The sequence below is a fragment of the Takifugu rubripes genome, chromosome 1, assembly GCF_901000725.2.
Source record: "Takifugu rubripes chromosome 1, fTakRub1.2, whole genome shotgun sequence".
NCBI lineage: Eukaryota > Metazoa > Chordata > Actinopteri > Tetraodontiformes > Tetraodontidae > Takifugu > Takifugu rubripes.
This window is the reverse complement of record NC_042285.1, coordinates 4,457,601-4,477,307: the sequence shown is the minus strand read 5'-3', so window position 1 is coordinate 4,477,307 and position 19,707 is coordinate 4,457,601. Positions and strand designations below refer to the sequence as shown.

Genomic DNA, 19,707 nt, shown 5'->3' with positions numbered 1-19,707 from the left:
AGAGAAGAATGTCGGACCAGAGTGTCAGACTTCTGCACCTTAAGACATTATGATGGCTTCTGTGATTGCATTCTTGTCAAAACAAGCTCAAGCTATCTCAATAAGAATCTTGCTGCCTATATACATGAACTTAAACATGCATTTAAATTATTTTAAACAAACATGACGGTTCAGTCATAGGAACGGCTAACACAATCATGTTTTCAGTAGAATTCAATCCAATAGATGTTTGGGTGTACGTTCAATGACACTAAATAAGCACTTAATATTTTTTTGGCTGTGTCAGCTCATGTAAGAAGAGTCCAGGCTGACTCAGGCGTCGTGGTGTGACCCGTGACGTACGACGACACAGTTCTTCACGAGGTTACTGAAGTTCAAACCCAATAAAAACACGAGGAAACCGCGTCCGACTCCAACCGACCAATCAGCAACGCGCTCCTGGCTTATGATCGTCCGGGGCCAATCACAGGAGGACGGATGCGCGTCTCATGCCAGTTTGTTAACCGCCGACACTGTTTGGATGTGGGGCAAGAAGTCCCGAAACTACCAGTCGCGGAAGGATTCTGTAGGAGGTGGCGCGTCTGGGAGAGAAACAAAGTTAATGTACGACGCGGTGCGTTCACGTGGCTTATGGACTTTTGGGAGCCGGAGCAGCTGGAGCTCAAACTGAAGTTACCTTTGGGTGCAGGGGTAAATAAGGGTAACAAAAGCAAGTGCAAATGGATTACGTCATCCCGAAATGACATCTTAGTGTGGGATTCTTGCGTGATCCACCTGTCCTGTATCAATATAATAACGCTCTTTATTACACTTTATGTGCAATGAGCATTGTTGGTTGTAGAAATGTTCCCTTTATTCAAACTTTTGGGACGCAAACGGCAACACAGACGTAAAATGTTAGTGAACTCACGTGGAATGAAGCGAAACTTTAATATTTAACAACGTACAGGAGTCCAAAGAATAATTTGGCCAATTGTGCAGAAGCAATTTATCTGGTGGGCCACATTAAAGGATAAATAATCCTGCTTAGTTTTATTATTTATTTGTCCGTTATATTTTAACACCTCGCTCTCACTTCGGACCTATTTCTTGATTATGAGCATTCATTAAACCAAATAATAAAGAGGTCGCAACTTGCAAAGAAAAGTGAACTTGAAATTTATTTCAAAAAAAGATACCACATAAGCAAAGTAAGCAACGATTGTATAAATATCTGTGCAACTGTAAAGAGCACGCGGAGGCACTTTCCTGCCTTCTGTTGTTGCTCTACACAGTTCTATTTCATTTTCATGCATTCTTATTTGCCAGTTCATTCATTTTTTTATAATCCTGTAATCTGACTTTTAAAAAAAAGAAGTTAAATTCGAGTTTCACTGTTCATAAACTGATGTAAATTTAATTTATGGACCGAACCAAGAGGACAGGAGCTGAACTGTGGAACTATTCACAAGCACAAAACGACTAAGCAGTGATGATAACACAAAACAAGGTGAAACGGGTTCTGCACACCTCACGGCAACAACATGGGTACAATCTGTTGCAGCAGGTAGAGAGAACAGTCAGATTTTCAGAGGGCCTGTTGCTGGTTGTGAATGGATGTCTGCCTTTTTCTTTGTCCATTGTTGTTTACACCAGTTTAGGCAGAAACAGATGCAGACAGTGTTGAGCGATCTGAACAACCAATTTCCCCGTATTCTACATCAGCTTTCAGATTACATTCATTTCATTGTTGAATCGCCAGAGCGACACTGACAAAGCTACCAAAATCCACCTCAGGTGTCCGAATTAGAAGAGTCCTCCAGAAGGATCTAAGCACAGAGTGATGAATCAGGTGAAAAGGGAAATAAATATGTATTTATCAACACTGTTGTGTGGTCTGACTGTGCCCCTGGAGCTTCAGACTCCCAGCTTGTTGGCGATGGTCATGACCACTTTGAGGATGGGCATGAAGGCAGAAATCTCGCTGAAGTTGCTGCTGCTGACCACCTGGGTGTGGACCTCCAGGCCCCGCTGGTAATTCTGGCTTGCCACACAGCAGCTGATCTCGTGGAGGCCGTTGAGGATGTTTTGGGAGAGCTGCCAGACGAGTAGTGAAGCCATATTAGGTGATGCGCCTGTCATCTCCTTCAACTTCATGAATTACTATTTATCTCCAAAAGGGAACCATGCAACTTATAATTATTCTGGTAATAAATAAACACTAATCCTTAAACAACACCTCATTAACATCGGCTAAACTGAAAAATCATGTTTGAGGTCCATTATAGAAAGCTATGGAAGTGGATCTCAGTTTTAAGTCAACTTCAAAGACAAACTAGTAACATATTTTTGTTTTTTGTTCTACTGTCCCACTCAATCCAAAGCTTGAATTTAATATTTGGACATTTCCATTCTACAGGATGGACAATGAGACTGGTTTCCACTTCTAAATGGGTCATTTTTATGGCTGGACTTTAGGCTTGAATTGTTCGCGTCCAGTGATGTGTAGAAGATTTTACGTCTCTGAATCAATGTCTGATGTTGCAAGATCCATTTTCTGTGTGTGCAGACAATAAAGTTCCATCTTATCTTGTCCTATATCATCTTATCTCCACATTTATATTCTAATACGTGCAACAATTTCATTTTTTTTCTCACCGACTGCTCTCTCAGTTTGTCGTAAAGGTGTCCCAGACGTTTTGCAGAATCATCAAGTTTCCTTTTGGTTTGCTGGACGGGAAAAAGTTTAAGGTTTTTACATTAGTTTAAAGGGTGAATTCGACGTGACTTGGTAAAAAAAAACAACAACAAAAAACAGCAGACAATCGGGAAAAGACTTACCGGATCTCTTGCTGCTAGTTGGCAGCGTTGAACCAGACTGTCAAAGGTGGTTTTGAGGATCATGTGTTCAGCAGGGATCTCTTTCTGCTCCACTCTCTCTGTTGGCAGCTGCTGGAGGAGCTGAGGAATCCGAGGACATAAAGAAATGGCATTTGTGCATTTGGCCAGTGTTTTGCTATTGTAAAATGACCCGATGGCCTCTGCTGCTCGCTGACCTGCATGCTGGGCTCCTGGGGGGCTCCAGGCGGGACTTGGGCGTGATCGTGGGGCTGAGGGGCCTCCACTGGGAATCCCATCACAGGAGCTGTGATAGGCGCTGGTGGAGTGTAGTTATCAGGAATCTGAGACATCAGACAGAGAAAGATTAGATGAACTAATCAGATCTTGTAGAAAATGAGTAAATGAGCAGAATCTCTCTTTGGACTTATTGTCTGTTGGGGTAATTACACCACTTAAACACACACACATGAAGAGCTAATATCAATGAAGCCAGATCCATCCACTGCCTTCACAGGCAGTCCATGATCTAAGGTCCATGAAGGGATCCCCTAGTATCCACCGTCTCATCAGGAGCAGGTCATGAAGCTGCTGTCTTCCATGAGGACGGATTAATGATCTGGATTTTTGCTGATTGTTCAAAAGTTATACTCTCAAAAAATTACACTATGTTATCAATTAGGATTTGAATTTGCATTGTTTTATTCATTGAGATCTTGGATGTGTAATTTTCGATTTTCCTTCACTTTTTTAAGGAGTGTTTAAAATTTTCAGAAATAGTCAGGTGAGACAAGCTGATAACAGACACTTGGAATGACTTTACAGACACATAAATTTGGATGTAATAGCTGCAGTGTCACCGTATCTTGCGCATTGATATAGATGTAGATATAGATAGTTGGGGTGCTTTTGCGATGCACCAGTTTCCTTGCATCATGTTACACAAGCACTGAGCAAAGGTTAATCTCTTAGGTGTGTAACAGACTACAATGCGTTAAAGCAGGGGTGGGGAACCCCCGGCCTCCGGGCCGTATACGGCCTACGAGACCATTTCTACCGGCCCGCAACGCAATAAGATTTTTATATTTTATATGTGCACTTATACAGTGGGACCGTTCGCTAAACTCCGCGAGCTGCGAGTAGCAGCGGTAGCGTATTTTTGCCTTTCGTATCCTGAAATTTCTTTCGTAACAAGAGGAAATATTTTCCCGTTTTCTGAGATAAAACAGACGGTTATGTTATGTCCGAGTCAAGGTCAGGGTCAGTGAACACAGCATGTGATGTACGTAGTGGGCTGGACTGATTGACACGGACGAAAAATGCATAGCGAAACACGCTAAACTCGACGAGTTGAAAGGACAGATGCGTTTGGATAAAATTAACGCTCTTCGCCGGAGTTTGGAGGCTCAACAAGCAGCTTTCACACGACCATGTACCGACAGAGAGAATATTACGCGTGCAAGTTTTGTGATGAGTGAATTAATAGCCACGAAGCTGAAACCTCACGACGAAGGAGAGTTCGTGAACGTGCCTCATAGCCGCCGAGGCGCTCGCGCCGGACCAAGTAAAATTGTTTCAAAGGGTGAATTTTTTTTCGTGAATAACTATTGAACTAAGACATATATTGTTATGATTCCAGTGACTAACGGTATGTTTTTATGGTCAAGGAATCTAAATATGTAGTCAAAGTATATGTGGGACTAATATTTATGGTGGAAATCACAATATGCCAGGAATTGTTGCGCTTGGCGGAGGTCTGCGCTCTCCGAGTGATTTCTAGTTGTTATTATTATTGTCTTTATCTTTCTTTCTTTTCATTTATTTTCTTGATTATCTTGTTGTATTGCAGTTTTTGTAAGTAGAGGCCTCGAACAGGCCCTTACGGGTCTCTTGCCTCAACTCTGCACCTCTTTTTTTTATTGTTTTGTATGACCATGAAAACATATTTTACTTGTTTGTCATTTTATTCTATTTTTTTTGGTGATTTTATATGCATGTGTGCTAAATAAATAATTCAAACTCAAATGCAGCAATCATGAGACTTAGTGACACAGTGGTTATAGACTTTTTTTGCATCCCTATGTGTTCATAATAGTATGGCCCTCTGAGGACTTTATAAAAATTGAAATGGCCCTCGATATGAAAAAGGTTCCCCACCCCTGCGTTAAAGTAAAATAGAGCTTTTTGTTAACAGCCAAATATAATTAGGGCCCAGTGGGTTACAAGTCAACTAGACACAATCTCAGGGTCTAAAAATTATTTTGATAGTAATAAGAGGGTTAGTACCTTCTTCCTTGGTCCCCCTCGCACTGTTGGCGGGTCATTCCAGCCTTCTTGGGGCCCTGAATGTATCAGAAGATAGAAATAGAAGCGGCTTTATTTCAATTCACAGTCTGAAGACCAGATAATTTAGCTCAGCACTGGTTAGGGTACTTGGCCAAGGAAAAGCCCCATCAAAAGCAAAGAGATGGAAGCAAAAAGTCAAATGGGTCAAGCAGCACTGCCAAAACCACTCAGCACAAAAAAGCAGCCCATTGCTGAATAACTACAGGTCCACACATGACACCACTGGGATTAAGCTATCAAATAAATGTTGCATCTTTATTTGCTAAAAATGTAGCTTCTGTGTTATGCAACAGAATTCTTCAAGCATCTGGGATGAAGGCTGGACTCAATGTTAACAGAGCATACGTACACATTATTCAGCTCTCTACATTTCCCTGAAGTGGTCAGTGGCACAAACAAACACCTCGTAGATACACCGAGCAAACAGAGCTAGTCTGAACCTCTGTACAATGGATTGATACTTTGTATACATGTATAATTCGGTGCAGGGCTACTGCACAGCATGAGAAAGTACAGATGTTCATCTGGCCACTTGTGTATTACAATGCACTCTTGTTTCAATGCTAACCCTGTCACCTTGTTGGTCAAACTGGGAATTCAGCCAGGGAAAGTATCCTGCAAGTCAAATGGGGGTGAAAATGTGAATAATTGCAAAAGAATGCAGCAAACCTTTGGAATAAGGTACAAACACAAACCATGAGATATCAAATAATATGACGCTGTACCTGTTGGAGGTGGAGCAACAAGGGGAGGCTGGTAGGGATTTACAGCAGGAGCCCCAGGGCCTCCTTGGGGATACCCGGATCCAGGAGGAGCGTAGGAACCAGACGCCACAGGAGGTCCTGGCTGGTTTTGTAGGCTTCCTGGATACAGAGGGAGTGGTGCTCCAGTTTGGGAAGTAGGCGACATTAAGCTTGAGGGTAAGGACGTGGGTGGCATGAAGGTTGTCGGGGGAACGCCGGGGCTGGGCATGGAAGGCAGCCCACCCGGAGTTGACGATGGGGGCTGTAAAGGGGGACCTGATAAATTAGCAGCTGGCAACGAAGGGCCGGCAGGAGGGAAGGCTGCAGGTCTGCCAGTGGCGATCAGTTGAGGCTGGAATGGCTGGTGAGGATGGAAACCTGGGAAAGAAAAATGGTGACGGACCAACTCGATATAGAAAAAAAGTGAAATACCAGTAAACAAAAACCTGGAGCTGGAGCCGGATGCTGGGGGTAAGAAGGCCTCATGGAAGGACGGGTGGCACTGGGCAGAAAAGGAGACGGTCGCATACCAGGGCCAGTGTTGGCGGCAGAAACTGGGGTAAAAACTGATGGCACAGGAGGCTGCTGTTGTACAGGAGCGGAAGGCTGGTACTGGCTCTAAAGTTAAAATATATATAGCCTAGATTTTTAAAAAGTTCAACCTTAATAAAGTGTCTGAAAGGTGAGATCCAAAGCAGATTGTACCATAACTTGAGCCTTTGGTGCAGGAACCTGAGCAGCAGTCGCGGTCTTCGACGTGGATCCACCCGCTCTGTTCTGCACGGCTTCTGTCTGAGCGTTGAACAGTCGATCTCTCAGCATTCGGATCCCAGGCTGAGGAGGGAGAGGTCAAACACACAAAAGAGAGATCATGAATACAACATTAAGTATTCAAGAAACGGACTCCGGGGTTGAATAAAGCTACTTCTCACTTGATCTGAGTTTTCAGGCAGGTAGGTCATTGCTGTGGTCAGACTGCCCTCTGCAGCCAGGATGCCAGCGTAGCAGGTTAACTTTTCTGCCAGGATGGGACTCTGGACCGCCACCTCGCAGTTACGGAGGCGTTCAATAGACTTGCGCAGCATCATCACTTTCTCCACTAGATCCTTAAAACAGAAAGAGAGATTGTGTTGTTTCCACATACAGTTTAATTGAACTATTAACTGTTTTTACTTGTTGAACCATTCATATGAAGTACGGAACACCAGTACACCTTTAAAACCACGACTTTTTTTTTTCTTTTCTTGCACACAAACTAAGGCTGAAAGCGAGACTGTTCGTGTGTTACCCATAAAACCTTTTGGCATGTTGTCCTGGATGCACCAGTCTGTCATGTTTTGTAAGAACAAGCAACCATTTATTTATGTCAGGAGAGAGGTGCAAGCCCACATCCATAATTATGGAAAACCCAAAACATGTTTTTATATACTGCCAATTAAAAGAGGGTTGGCCTAAAACTGCAGCGAAAGCATAATTCATTGATTCAAAGCCTTGTCCAACCGTGAGAATGAGTATACCTCTAGGCCGAGGGGAGAGGAGCTGTCTCTATGTGACGTCCAGCACTCCACTAGCCTCTCAATGTTCCCAGAGCAGATGTAACACAGGCAAGCTTGCAGGCAGCACTTCTCCGTCTTTTCATTCTCCAATCGGCCTCCCAGGATATCTGCAGATTAAAATGACAAAAAAAAAGGATGTGGGTGAGATTATCCACATAAAACGAGGGGAACAACGAAGGAGAGGCAGGTCCCAACAAGAATAATCTGCTGGAACACGTGAAAACGACTCACCGCACAGGCAGGCGAAATCTTCTGGGTGAGCGTAAGTGAGCAGAGCAGCTAAAGCCTCCTTCCAATTGTCCAAATCACAGCTTTGGACAATGTCTCTCCAATTCTGGGTCACCACTGAAGATATCAGCTATAGATTGGGGGGACATTTGATCATTATGTGGTTCTACCAACAACAAAAAAAGCACAAAATCAGCATCAACCTACCATTGAAATGCTGTTCTTTTGCTTAAGTAGGTATTTCTGCTGAGTTTTCTTGAGAAGCTCCTCTCCTCCACTGATAGACAACAGGATGGCTTCGGGATATCGACCATCATTAAGACACAAATCAACAGCTCCCTCAAAGTTACCAACCAGAAGCGCCTGGCTAATCAATCCATCCGTATCTTGATCCCAAGGGGACAAACTGCAGTTAGATTTTCAAGCATGGCAAACAATGACATCATGTTACAAGTGTTGGTCACACAATCAGTGAAGGGGATTTACCACATGATACAGGGATCTGAAAGTTGGAATTTTCATTTGGGGTCTGGCTAAAGAAGTCTGAGGGCGAAACAGAACCTGAGGTTCTAGCATCTGCAACGTCTTCAGTTCTCTGTAAGTACAATAAGAAGTATTTTAAACTAATAGGGTTAAATATAACAACCAAAATTGTATCCTTGCTGAGTTGCTGACCTCTGTGGTGAGCAGCTGCATCTTCTCTGCCAAATCTTTGGCATCGACTCCATAACCATTAGGATGAAAACTCTTTCCCAGACATTTTGAAATCTGAACAAAACCAAAGATTTAATATGATAAATATGAGGAAAACATACCGATATGCTGCATAGGACACAGAATACCTTCTTTTCTATGTCATCTTTGCTGAAACCCAAAAGTTTGAGGAATTTGACACGGGCTTCATCCTCAAAGTTTACCTGCAGAGAAAGAAAACTGGCTAAGAACCACAATAACTCAGTGATTGTCTGATTTCTTATGATATGCCTACCAGGAGGAACTTCCATATATCCTGCTCGGCATCCGATCTGGCATTCTGAATCTTGGTCTGGCAATAGCTGTTAAAAGACCCTGACTGGAGGGCTGCCTGAAGCTCTTTGGAGCGCTGTAGGAACTCGGTCTCCGTGGTAACCTGGCTCAGAAACACTTGTCTGGGGATGGGCTGAGGGCTCTGCATCGGGGGTACCTTAGGATTCTCAAAGCTAATCAGCTTTCCACCAAACTGTGTGGGAGGGGGAAAAAATCATTTATTTGGAAAATGATCATCATCTTTCCCTGACCTATTTACTTACACCAAAGGAAGCCCCCACTGGCCTGCGCATCCATTTAGGTGGTTTCTTCAGAGGGGGAACTATAGTGTCCTGAACTGTGGGATGTGGAACTTGCAGAGGAGGAAGCACCTGTCCTGTACCAAAGGGATCCATTGTATCAAAGGAAGAGGATATCTGTTCGGATAAATTACAAAGTCTTAGAAGAGGCAAGTATTTGGGCACAGTTAAAAAAACACAGAAGACCAATGTTTTCAGTTAAATCCAGTAATGGTAACTTAAGGACAGCTTCTCAGCTGTAAATGTAGTTGATGATGACTTAATGTTGTAGTAAATTATAGTCCTCTTTGGTTATGTATTAGCTAGAATGGCTGCAGATTACAGGTTCAAATCACATCATTCAAAGCCTTTCACACTAGCTCCATCTTGTGGACACACAATGAAGTTCAGTCAGCTTCTGAAACCAAGACGTCACCTGATCTGCTGTGCTTTGCTGTTGAGCCTTCAAACTCCCTCCCATTACAGAGTAAACTGTTATTTTCCCATCAAATGAGGCAGTTGAAAGCAAGGCAGGATTCCTAGGGCACCATTGGACATCAAAACACCACTGGTTCGTTGTTGCAAGCTCATAAATGACCTAAAACCCATAAAAATCACTAGTAAGTATCCATGGGTTTACTGTAAAACCACATTCATGACCGAAAGTAACTCAGGAATATAACGGAACAACAGTTATTACCTCTCCAGTGTTTGGATTCCAACAAAGGATTCTGTTGTCTTTCGCACTACTCAGCAGAAGCTCTGAATCAGCCTGACTCCAGGATATTGACAGAATTCCCCTGAAGAAAAGGATCAATAATACGTAAATCATCAAATCTCATCCTCTAAAATATCGCTGTTAAACTCTCCTCACCTGGTGTGGTTTTCAAGAACTTTAAGGGGGGATGTGGCGAAACGAAGGTCCCACATTTGGATGACTGGCAATCTGTCATCTTCAGAAGCCAAAACCAACTGAGTGGCTACATCAGGGTGCCAAAGCATTCCCGAACAGTGCATCTACAATAGATAAGTAGCATAATTAAGTAGCATGGCAGTAGCATAAATATGTAATTGTGTTAAAATGGCATAGCTGTTTAGCGGAGTGTGAGTGGGCATATGTACGATAAGACCTGTTGTAGACAGAACTAAAAGCCTTTCAAGAAAAAGACATATATTTAAAAGAAAACTGGCTGTGCAGCGATGTGTTTAATCCACCAACCCTGTTGCTGTGGTCACTGATCTTGATGATGGGCTCGTTCTTCCTCAGGTCCCACACAACTGCTTTCCCACTGGGGTTGGCGGAGGCCAGGATGTGCTGAACCTGCCTATTCCAGGACACCACACTGATGTCTTCAACCGGCTGAGAGAAGCAAATGACATTATTGCCACCCAAACAGAGGTCTCCGATATGTGAATATTAAAACCTGTAAAACGCAAAAACCTTCAACACTCACACTCACAAGCTTCCATTCTCACCACAGATATGAAACCACAGCTTGTGAAACAAGAAAAAGCCATCTTCAGGAAATCACGGTTTCACTTTCTTGCTTTGATTGTCCACACCAAAGCTTTAAGTTAGCTTTCCTCTGAGGAGGTGTGTTGTTATTATCAAATATTTCATTACCATCATGCACCCACCTGTGTTTTTGCACCTGGAGTCATTGGACTGCTAAAGTTGTTCAAATCCCAGATATAAATCTCAGAATCATTGGCTCCAGATGCAAGGAGATTACTCTGAAGTTGAAATATAATGATTGATTAGATTTGATGTCCTACATTCAGGAAAACACATTAATTCACAGCAGAGTAGAAGTCAGGTTTACCTGAAAAGGGTTGAAATCTAGTGCTCGAATGGGGCCGGTGTGTTTGTCAGATTGTCCCACTACAGCATCTGCACCAGAGCTCATTATGATATCTGGATTATATACGGTTAATATGCCATTTTCACTTCCACCAATCAGTCTTCCTCCTGAGCCATCTGCTCCCATTCCAAAATTCACCCACACGATACTATGCAACCTATGAATTGTGAAAAAGAACAGATTGTTCACTGTCATTCAGTGTTGATACCTGGTTACAGAAAAAGAAAGTGTGTAAGAAGTCGTTTTATTGAAGATATTCTTCCTCACTATCTCCGCGTATGAATGGACGTTTGCAATGGATGTTTGAAATGCTGTTGAAATTACCTGTTGGGTGTTTTTAATGAGCCTTTTAGTTGCATATCTAGGGAGGGTTGTGAAAAGTCCATCTCAAATATCTCCAATGCTGCTGTGGTGTTGAAGGAAGCATCCAGCTGTTGTGCAGCAGTCCCCAAGGCCAAGTACATAGGATGGTGACCGGCTGGACTCCACGCCTGGTGGGCAGTCCTCTGAATCTCCTTTAGCCTCATTTTTCCACTAAGAAAAATCGAATCCTGACCAAAGATTCAGGACAGAGTACACTGAATAAAAGACAGTGCGTTTTCTTCTAGAACCTTTATACTGGGTTAAAAAAAAAACGAAGAAAGTGTATTTAAAAGTAAAAATGAGATTGTCTTGAGCTCAAAGGGGTGACACCCTTGCTAACAGGTAGCACCGGTGTATTTCCCACAACAGCTAAAGAATTAATCAAAGCTCAAGCTTCACGTATGCTACACGATATTATTAAGATAAGATAGTGTTGATTACTGTGCAATTACATACATTGTGCTGTATACTTTACTATTTTACAAGAAACGGATTTACCACAGGTTGAGTTTGCTAATGTTAGCATTTCGCCCTTGCATCTTAATCACGTTCACACTTAACGTTTGCTTTGTATATTTTGCATATACGCTATACTGTAACCTGAAGCACTAGTTTATTCATAAAAAGCATAAATCATGTATACAGCGATAACTCTCAAGGTAATAAAGCATCTTATCGCTATTCCGATTGACTTGGCGTTCCAGTAAATAACCAGTCAGAGACAAGCTAACAGCTTCCCTGTGGTATTTTGAGAGAAGCTCGATTCTCAAATGTATCCGACATGTTTTAAGTGCAACTAACTGAATAAATACAGATATCAGTGGAACTCACGTCAACTGTCTATGTCAGACTGACCATCCGCACCAACGAGAAGCAGTTGGAGCGATACCTCTCGGCTAAATGAATAGCTTAGCTCAAGGTAGATTACGACCAATGTAACAGTACGGGAGCCGACAGGGACAATTCTCATCAGCCGGAAGTAACCCTAGTGAACGCGAAGCAGACTCAACTAGACATCATAATACTACCACCGGGACGTCAGCGTTTATCTGAACGGATTAGAACGAAATTTTCAGCAAATGTTGATCATGGGCCATGGTAAAGATGATTATATTTTGGTGACGTTTCAAATACCGGAGGGACTTTTACGTTTCAAATATAGAAAGCAAAAAAAAGCTGCCTACTACCTAGTATTACTACTACCTATAAATAAATACTACACAATACACGTAATACACAATATGTAGGGAAATGACCTGCTTGTAACAAAATTGATGTGTTGACATTCCTTACACAAAGAGCCACACCTTAAAGAATGTTACTGTTAATATCTTTATTCTTAACATATGTACACAATTTGAAAGTTTTTAAAGGATTAGATTTCATAATGTTTGATCTCCTCTGGTTCTTTATCTGGATCACCTCCTTTCTCCAGGAACAGGTCATTGTATGGATACTGCTTCGGTCCCTGGAAAAAATATATTTTAGACAAAACATTATTGTTATATTTAATTTAGTAGCAACATGAAAAAAATACTTAACATTAATACTTTACAATTTGGTAAGGAATAATTAAACATAACATAGAGATTGAGCAATTATTCATTTAAGTTCAGGCTCTTGAAAACGTAGTATTAAAGACTTTAGAGATAGTTTAATATCAATGTCAGCATGAAATAATGTTGAACATATGGAAAGGCAGACATATTTTCAATGCAATAGTGATATGACATTCTGGTACATGATCTCTTAGAACACAGCTTATTGTAAATAGCAAAGTACTGTTGTGAATGATAACTACATTTTCTGGCACTTATGATGAAAGTAATGTATTTTAATGGGACTCAGAAAGGTGTGACAACGAGTTAATTACAATATACAAGTCTTATTACTGAAATAGGTTATTTAGTTTTTTCCTGGATTGTTGTGGGGATGTGAATAGTTCTACACATGTCTATAGAATGGGTTGCTTTTGTAAACTGAAAGCACATCTAGTTTGATAATGTAGGAAAATGCAAAAAATGTTGTGATAAAGATATGCAAATAGTTGCAAATGAGATGGTGAGCAAATGTTTTGATGAATCCTATTCTTTCTAAAATATCCAGTTGAGGCCATCATGTATCATTCCCAAAAGAAAAGAAATTTAAAGCTAGCACGAATCTGTACTTACAACAGGTTGATAGGATTGAAATTTCTCTCCGACATAGAACATGAACAGCATGAACCCAATAAAACCAAACAGTTGTTTGCACATTGTGGACCATGGCACAGGGGTAGGTGATGTATCCACACGATTCCTGATGTACATGTCAAAATCCCAGTGCATCTAGAAAAGCAGACAAAAAAAACTATGGTCATGGCCAAGCTCACACTATAATAGTGACTTCATTCATGACTGTATCAAAACTCTCAAGCTCATAACTGCAGAATTCAATGGCGTGGAAAATGTGAACACTTGATAACACAAAAAAACCTAACAGGCAGGAAATTAATAAGTAATTTCTATCTTACTGGTTCTCCCCAGTTCCTCCTCAAATCAGGATGGTCCCATTTGTACCAAGGGTCTCTCTCATGCTGAGATCTGTCCGGCAATTTAGGATAATCTCCGTACCTGCAAAATATCACACATGTATGCAAAGCGATTGACGATTATTACATTAAAATGCATTTTTATAGAGGAACAACATGTCAGGATTGTTGAAATTAGTACTGACCCCTCGCCTTTGTCGGGGTATGCTTCATAATCGGAGAGTGTCAGGTTGTATTTCTTTGCAGCTGCAGCCTTCTCCTCAAGCGTCTCCGGACATGGTCCAAGTACAGGGCCCTTGGAAGCCCCCGAAGCTGAAACACCATCAAGTGAATTTATAGATGATCAAACACCAAAATAATAAAGGAACAGTAAAAGAAAAGGACACTAAAATGTGTCTGTTCGAATTAGCGGTAGCTAGGGTAAGCTATGTAGCTACTCTAACATTAGCGCGTCAAGGTTACATTCATTACAACCATTCAGCTTCAAATTATAGTGAGATTTATTCCACATAACGAAGCAACCATAGCCTTCGAATCACTAACCTGCTCTACATGCTGGCAAAAAGGCTGAAACACCAGGAGTTTTCCCTTTACAAAAGGTTTGGGCCAAACGTCGGAACGCAACACCAGCCATATTTACTGGCCGCTGCGGTCTGACTGGGTGACATGTGCGCATGCGCCCCAGTGAAACTACGGATCGGGATGAGTACCAAAATTGGCTCAAATTCACACGTATATGAAATTATTGGGGAGAAGTGGAACAATTTGTCAGTAAAATATAGCATTACAAAAAAGCCACTATTTCGGATTTGTTTTATTCATTTTTATTTGCTTGGAAGTGTAAACAGCAATAAAGTGATGAAGAGCATGATATGAAAACCTCTCCAGTGGCTGAAGGGAACTTCTCAGAGTGAATGCACTGAAGCTCTGAACATCGTTCCTCTTCCATCAGATCCAACTCAGGTGCGTTAGAGCCTTTACTGGAGGATCGTCAATGTGCCACTGCTGACTAACATCCAAATTAATCCATCACAAAAGGTCTGCTATATCTTTTTCCACAATCTCAATGGGGCAATGAAGTTCATACCTGTAGCCAACATGAAATATTACATTTAATATGATATTTGGACCATGCCTATTGTTAGATTATGTGATTGTACCTCTTGAAAGGCATGCCGTCTCCAGCGATGAGAAATTTTTCAAAATTCCAGCGAATATCATTGACTTTGATTGGAGACCAGTAAAATTTTTTTAGATCTCCAATAACAGGATTCACAAATGGTAGAGACTCCTTTTGCAAAGAAGGAATGTCATTTTTAAATCCAGCCAAACCACAAGCACCTGTGACATCAGAAACATCATTTGAGTACCTTTAGATAGCTGAAAAGTGGGTCTTCGTTTAACCCGTTCACCTCCACCTTGCCAAACACTGGGAACTTGGGCACAAACCCACCACCAGGTCTCACATACTTAAGGATATTTAGGGTTTCGTGATTCACCTCTGAAAAACAAATACAGTGTATATCTGATTTATACAACTACACACATTGTGTGTAAAACAAAAACATTTATTTAACATAAGCATGTATGAAATAAGCATTTCCACTGATAATTTACAGATTATATTTAGTATTTGGTAGCTCATTAGTTAGCACTCACACCTTAATTAGATACAGTTTTTGGAGTAAAGCATTTTACAATTCCTAAGAGCAGACAGTCATTAAAATCATATTTTGGAATTATTGCTGTTCCTACCAGGTGATTGAAGGCCAAATTGGTTGCAAGGAAATGCCAAGATGGTGAAATTTCGGTCGCCAAACATTTCCATCAGTGCATTCAGTCGATGGTACTAAGTAACAAATCACAAAAGCAGATACCTTAAAGAGGAAAATACTTTACTCACATGATACTTTTTACATAATATGATGCTTTCAACTGATTGATTTTAAGCAGAATATTACCTCCTCTATTGTTGACCCTCAGAAGGTGGCAACGTTAATGATGAGAAGCACCTTTCCCCTGAAGTTACTGAGTGGAACCAATCGTCCATCCAGGGTCTCTGCAGAGAAATCATACATTGATTTATTTTCCATGTTTATACTTTATCATGTATAGAATTGCAGTCCGCCAGGAGTGAGTGTTTGCCCAGCTATCGTGTTGGGCTCATCTCATTCACTGACACATAACACATGGGTCAGCGATTGTTCGGCATGACTGACTTCATTGTCCTGGTGTGCAGAGGTGAGCTGACAGCATGATCATTTGTTTCTGCCATGTATTCCAGGGAAATCCACTGTTAACTGTTGTCAGCCAAATTAATTATATATATATAATTGTTTTACACAGAAGGTTTGTTTTAACAGCTAAAGAAACCATGGTGGGTGACAAAAATAATAATAAAAATGAATCCATATTTTAAAAAATCAGGTACCTCTCAAGCAGAAGTTTTTTTTTATTTTTAGCTTTATTAAAAACCCAAATAATGTGGTTGTTTTTTTAAAATGTCATTAATTTGTCCAAGCAATATATCAAGAATTCAAAATTTTTAGTTCACAATTGTTGACGGAACACACTGGAACGCTATTAAAACGCTTACAGCTTACACCTTCAGGTCACATGAGATTACAAGAGATACCGTAATCTGTCTTGGTTTAAAACAATTGAAGTCTTTTGTCATTTATTTTTAAAACAACATTTTGTTTTAAACTGTAATGTTTTGAGGTAAAACCGGAAAAGTGCACCTGATACGTTCACTTGTTCCTCGTAAACGTCCATTCCATAACGGCCTTCATATATTTTTATTGCCAGACTGTATATTCTTTAATAAATAAAACGCATGTACAAATAAAAGCACCTTAACGGTTTATTCTTTAAATAGACATGGCTTCCGCAGTCGTCAATAAATCCACCAATGCTTCTCTTCAGACAGTTCATTGATGATAAAATAAACAAGGGAAAGTCTACAATGCAGTTCTAAATCGTAATCATATGTTATATTAGTACTTAAGGTATTCTGTTAAATGACAAATACGCTTTGTCTTCTAAAATATATATATATATATATATATATATATATATATATTTTTATAAATGCAAAACAGCTAGAAAGAAATCTATCTATTTTCACAGTAATCTAGACGGTTCCAACAGTTCATGAAGGCATCACCGGGTTTTGGTTACTCCTTTTACGTTTGCAAGATATTAATGAAAACACTGTATTCTGGCATGTACTTGAAGACCAAAACAACGGCAGAACCGCTTCGTAACCCAGCTGACTAAAAATGGACGAGGAAACAACGACACGAACGTAAGGACTTTAGAAAATGTAATTATGTGTCAAGAAAGCCAGCGGAGGTCCTTGGCAGCGCCGGTTGGCTAGCTTGTCAGCTAGTAGCCATAGCCTGCCAGTAGCAGCAACTGAGTCGCTGAAGTCATGAGAGATCACAATGTCTGAGGCTGCTTTACTGATTTATTGCATCTTCAGTTTATGTACGTCTCATTCCGTCAAATATTTCTGTCGCCATTCTTGTTTAGAGTGTTCATTTCCACCGCTACATTCACCATTAAAGCTCAGTTGTGTAATAGGTGCTTTTATTCAATAGATGTCATCTTCTGGACTTGCCGTGGGAGGATGTACTTGTTCCACACATTTTATGCTATTTGCCATTGCGACAGCTTGTCAGCCTGCAGAGGGTGAGCAAGCAGTTCCAGAACCTCGTTCAGGTGTATTTAGCAAACTGCAGGACTTTTGATCTACCCTTGGTAAGTCCTGATTGGCAAAACTTCCAGTATACTTCTGTTGTGTAAGTATATGCTGTACATTTCATGTCTGAGGCCGAAAGTGTGTTGTTATTGTGTTTGCAGATTGAGCCGTCTCTTCCCAAAGAGGCATTTTGCTCCATGTTGAAGGACAACAAGGTTCTCCAAAGCCTGTCATTGCAGAACTGTTCCGACTGGGTGACGGACAAGGAGCTGCTGCCAGTGATCGGCCAGAACTTGCATCTGCAGAGAGTGAACATGGCCGGTTGTGCCTGGCTCACCCGTCACTCGCTAGTTGCCGTGTCTTTGAGCTGCCTGCACCTGCAGCACCTCGGCCTGGCTCACTGCGAGTGGGTGGACAGTCTGTCTCTGCGCAGCCTGGCCGACCACTGCGGGGGGCTGCAGTCCATCGACCTCACCGCCTGCCGCCACCTCAAAGACGACGCCATCTGCTACCTGGCCAAGAAGTGCTTGAGCTTGAGGTCTCTGTCGCTGGCAGTCAATGCTAACATCACAGACGAGTCCGTGGAGGAGGTGGCGAAAAACTGCAGGAGCTTGGAGCAGCTGGACCTGACAGGTTGCCTGCGGGTCAGGAACCATTCTATCAGGTATATTAAATGTCTGATTTTCAACTAGGTTTTGCATGCACACCCATTCATGTGACCATCTGCATGCTATGCTCACAGGACACTTGCAGAGTACTGCCCAAAGCTGCAGTCCCTGAAGGTGAATCATTGTCACAATGTGACAGAGTCCAGTCTGGATCCACTGAGGAAGCGAAACGTGGTGATCGATGTCGAGCCCCCGTTACAGAGGGCCCTGGTACTTCTTCAGGATGTGCTTGGGTTTGCTCCATTTATTAATCTCCAGATCTAGCAAAAGCACAGTCTATCTGTCCAGCAAGAGCACACAGGTCAGTAATACAGGGCAGTATATCTAGTTTATGAACCTGTCTGAACGCCAGTTAACCTGTCTTCATCGGCGCCGTCAATCTTGGATGCTGGAGCCACCGAGTCAAGACGATCCGAGGAACATTTGCTGGCCCTCTTGCATTTTACCAGGATGTTCTTCCTCAAAGGAATACGAAAGATGTACCTCAGAGATGGAACAAAATAGGGGGCAGCATTTCAAGAACGCTGCTGATGTTTGTTTAAGAGTTGCTGTCTGGCGCCCAAAAAAGATGTCACTGCGATTTTGGCTAATTCTTTGTGGTAATAACACAGCCATGCTTGCCAAAGTGCGGCGTATTGTGGAACACACTGCAAATGCTGATTTTTATGATATTTAAGAATGTTTGTCTATTGTTTCATTTAGAAACACCAAAAAAAAAAATGTTTGAGTTTAATTAAACGTTAATTTTGCATGCGTGCCTGCTTCAAGGCTCAATCCGCAGTTTTACGAAGAAGTCACCTGTTTTAAACTGGCTTTTATTTCCAATCTTATATTTGCTCAGTCTATAACATAGAAGAGTGTCGCTATACGTTCAGTAGCACTGAGTCCATTCATAAAAAACTACAAACACATGATCAGTAGTGTCCCGTTTCCTGTCCTGTTTCCTTCTAACTGTCTGGGAAAATGTGTAATATTTGAGACTGGGATAGAAGAATCCTTTATTCATAAGTTGGTCCAAGGCATAGATTGATTTTAAACCTCTGAGAGAAGTTTTGTAAAATAATTGTATTTCTGTGCCGTTTGCCAAGTGTGTGAACCATAATAAAAAGCAATAAATTGCACACTGCAATCTCAGAAAAACTGTGTTCCCTTCTTGACTTGAAATGAAGCAAACACTCGCTGTGATGGTGGGTTTTTATAGAAAATATAGAGAAATTCAGACCAAAACGATGTGCTACAAAGGTTTTAGAGCAGTTTCTCAGTTCATTAGTGATTGTTTTAATTTATCAACCTGTGCCAAGTATTGACCCAAGGTCAAGCTTTTCATTAAGGTTAAATAAATAATGAAGATGAACTAAATTCGTCTGGCAGGAGTTCTGTCGTGTTCTATCTAGTTTTAAGCATTGGGGTGTTGTTTAAACCGGTGACACAAGGGGGCAGCAAAGAGCCAGATATTTATCTGCTCTAATCAGAGGCTGCCTCCACTTGGGAACCAAACTGTCAGTTTACAGTATTACAAATACCAACATGCAGTCTCATGGTGTCCACACAATGGCTCACAATCTCCGGAGGATCTGGCAGCATGTT

General features: G+C 41.4%; 4 protein-coding genes across 6 annotated transcripts; 1 reads left to right on the top strand and 3 right to left on the bottom strand.

Annotated features, from left to right (window-relative positions):
- Positions 1-1,136: 1,136 nt before the first annotated feature.
- sec31b (SEC31 homolog B, COPII coat complex component) lies at positions 1,137-12,182 on the bottom strand. 3 transcript variants are annotated; one of them, XM_029837569.1, is made up of 26 exons: positions 12,051-12,182; positions 11,181-11,407; positions 10,818-11,013; positions 10,633-10,728; positions 10,214-10,354; positions 9,869-10,011; positions 9,695-9,794; positions 9,431-9,592; positions 8,980-9,132; positions 8,679-8,909; positions 8,533-8,607; positions 8,366-8,458; positions 8,177-8,285; positions 7,898-8,076; positions 7,694-7,820; positions 7,424-7,569; positions 6,839-7,012; positions 6,612-6,740; positions 6,353-6,524; positions 5,889-6,284; positions 5,740-5,778; positions 5,104-5,159; positions 3,036-3,161; positions 2,821-2,949; positions 2,638-2,709; positions 1,137-2,076 (listed from the first exon to the last, which is right to left on the bottom strand). In XM_029837569.1, the coding sequence occupies exons 2-26, from the start codon at positions 11,381-11,383 to the stop codon at positions 1,897-1,899; spliced, it is 3,627 nt and encodes a 1,208-aa protein (XP_029693429.1). In that variant the 5' UTR covers positions 11,384-11,407; positions 12,051-12,182; the 3' UTR covers positions 1,137-1,896. The 3 variants fall into 3 exon arrangements, with proteins under 3 accessions (XP_029693429.1, XP_029693433.1, XP_029693435.1); XM_029837573.1 differs by having other exon boundaries at positions 2,821-2,940; XM_029837575.1 differs by lacking the exon at positions 5,740-5,778 and having other exon boundaries at positions 2,821-2,940.
- A 350-nt stretch (positions 12,183-12,532) lies between these two features.
- On the bottom strand, positions 12,533-14,439 carry ndufb8 (NADH:ubiquinone oxidoreductase subunit B8). The gene is made up of 5 exons (XM_003961160.3): positions 14,293-14,439; positions 13,935-14,061; positions 13,732-13,831; positions 13,391-13,546; positions 12,533-12,687 (listed from the first exon to the last, which is right to left on the bottom strand). The coding sequence occupies exons 1-5, from the start codon at positions 14,423-14,425 to the stop codon at positions 12,595-12,597; spliced, it is 609 nt and encodes a 202-aa protein (XP_003961209.2). The 5' UTR covers positions 14,426-14,439; the 3' UTR covers positions 12,533-12,594.
- Positions 14,440-14,561: 122 nt separating this feature from the next.
- gpx9 (glutathione peroxidase 9) lies at positions 14,562-15,940 on the bottom strand. The gene is made up of 5 exons (XM_003961161.3): positions 15,711-15,940; positions 15,505-15,598; positions 15,120-15,250; positions 14,910-15,040; positions 14,562-14,836 (listed from the first exon to the last, which is right to left on the bottom strand). Exons 2-5 carry the CDS (start codon positions 15,575-15,577, stop codon positions 14,779-14,781), a joined length of 393 nt encoding a protein of 130 aa, XP_003961210.1. The 5' UTR covers positions 15,578-15,598; positions 15,711-15,940; the 3' UTR covers positions 14,562-14,778.
- Positions 15,941-16,890: 950 nt separating this feature from the next.
- fbxl15 (F-box and leucine-rich repeat protein 15) lies at positions 16,891-19,260 on the top strand. The gene is made up of 4 exons (XM_011618487.2): positions 16,891-17,056; positions 17,352-17,511; positions 17,614-18,116; positions 18,195-19,260. The coding sequence occupies exons 1-4, from the start codon at positions 17,031-17,033 to the stop codon at positions 18,382-18,384; spliced, it is 879 nt and encodes a 292-aa protein (XP_011616789.1). The 5' UTR covers positions 16,891-17,030; the 3' UTR covers positions 18,385-19,260.
- The last annotated feature ends 447 nt before the right edge of the window (positions 19,261-19,707 follow it).

Coding starts and splice junctions, on each gene's coding strand:
- sec31b (XM_029837569.1), bottom strand. CDS start 11,383: ATGAGGCTAAAGGAGATTCAGAGGACTGCCCACCAGGCGTGGAGTCCA. Junction 11,014..11,180: donor TCATTAAAAACACCCAACAG/GTAATTTCAACA, acceptor CACAATTCATAG/GTTGCATAGTATCGTGTGGG. Junction 8,459..8,532: donor AAGATGACATAGAAAAGAAG/GTATTCTGTGTC, acceptor GGTTTTGTTCAG/ATTTCAAAATGTCTGGGAAA.
- ndufb8 (XM_003961160.3), bottom strand. CDS start 14,425: ATGCGCACATGTCACCCAGTCAGACCGCAGCGGCCAGTAAATATGGCT. Junction 14,062..14,292: donor TTTGCCAGCATGTAGAGCAG/GTTAGTGATTCG, acceptor ATGGTGTTTCAG/CTTCGGGGGCTTCCAAGGGC. Junction 12,688..13,390: donor TTCAATCCTATCAACCTGTT/GTAAGTACAGAT, acceptor TATTTTTTCCAG/GGACCGAAGCAGTATCCATA.
- gpx9 (XM_003961161.3), bottom strand. CDS start 15,577: ATGGAAATGTTTGGCGACCGAAATTTCACCATCTTGGCATTTCCTTGC. Junction 15,251..15,504: donor ATTTGGCCTTCAATCACCTG/GTAGGAACAGCA, acceptor TTTGTTTTTCAG/AGGTGAATCACGAAACCCTA. Junction 14,837..14,909: donor GACGGCATGCCTTTCAAGAG/GTACAATCACAT, acceptor TGTTGGCTACAG/GTATGAACTTCATTGCCCCA.
- fbxl15 (XM_011618487.2), top strand. CDS start 17,031: ATGGACGAGGAAACAACGACACGAAC. Junction 17,512..17,613: donor GGACTTTTGATCTACCCTTG/GTAAGTCCTGAT, acceptor TTGTGTTTGCAG/ATTGAGCCGTCTCTTCCCAA. Junction 18,117..18,194: donor GTCAGGAACCATTCTATCAG/GTATATTAAATG, acceptor CTATGCTCACAG/GACACTTGCAGAGTACTGCC.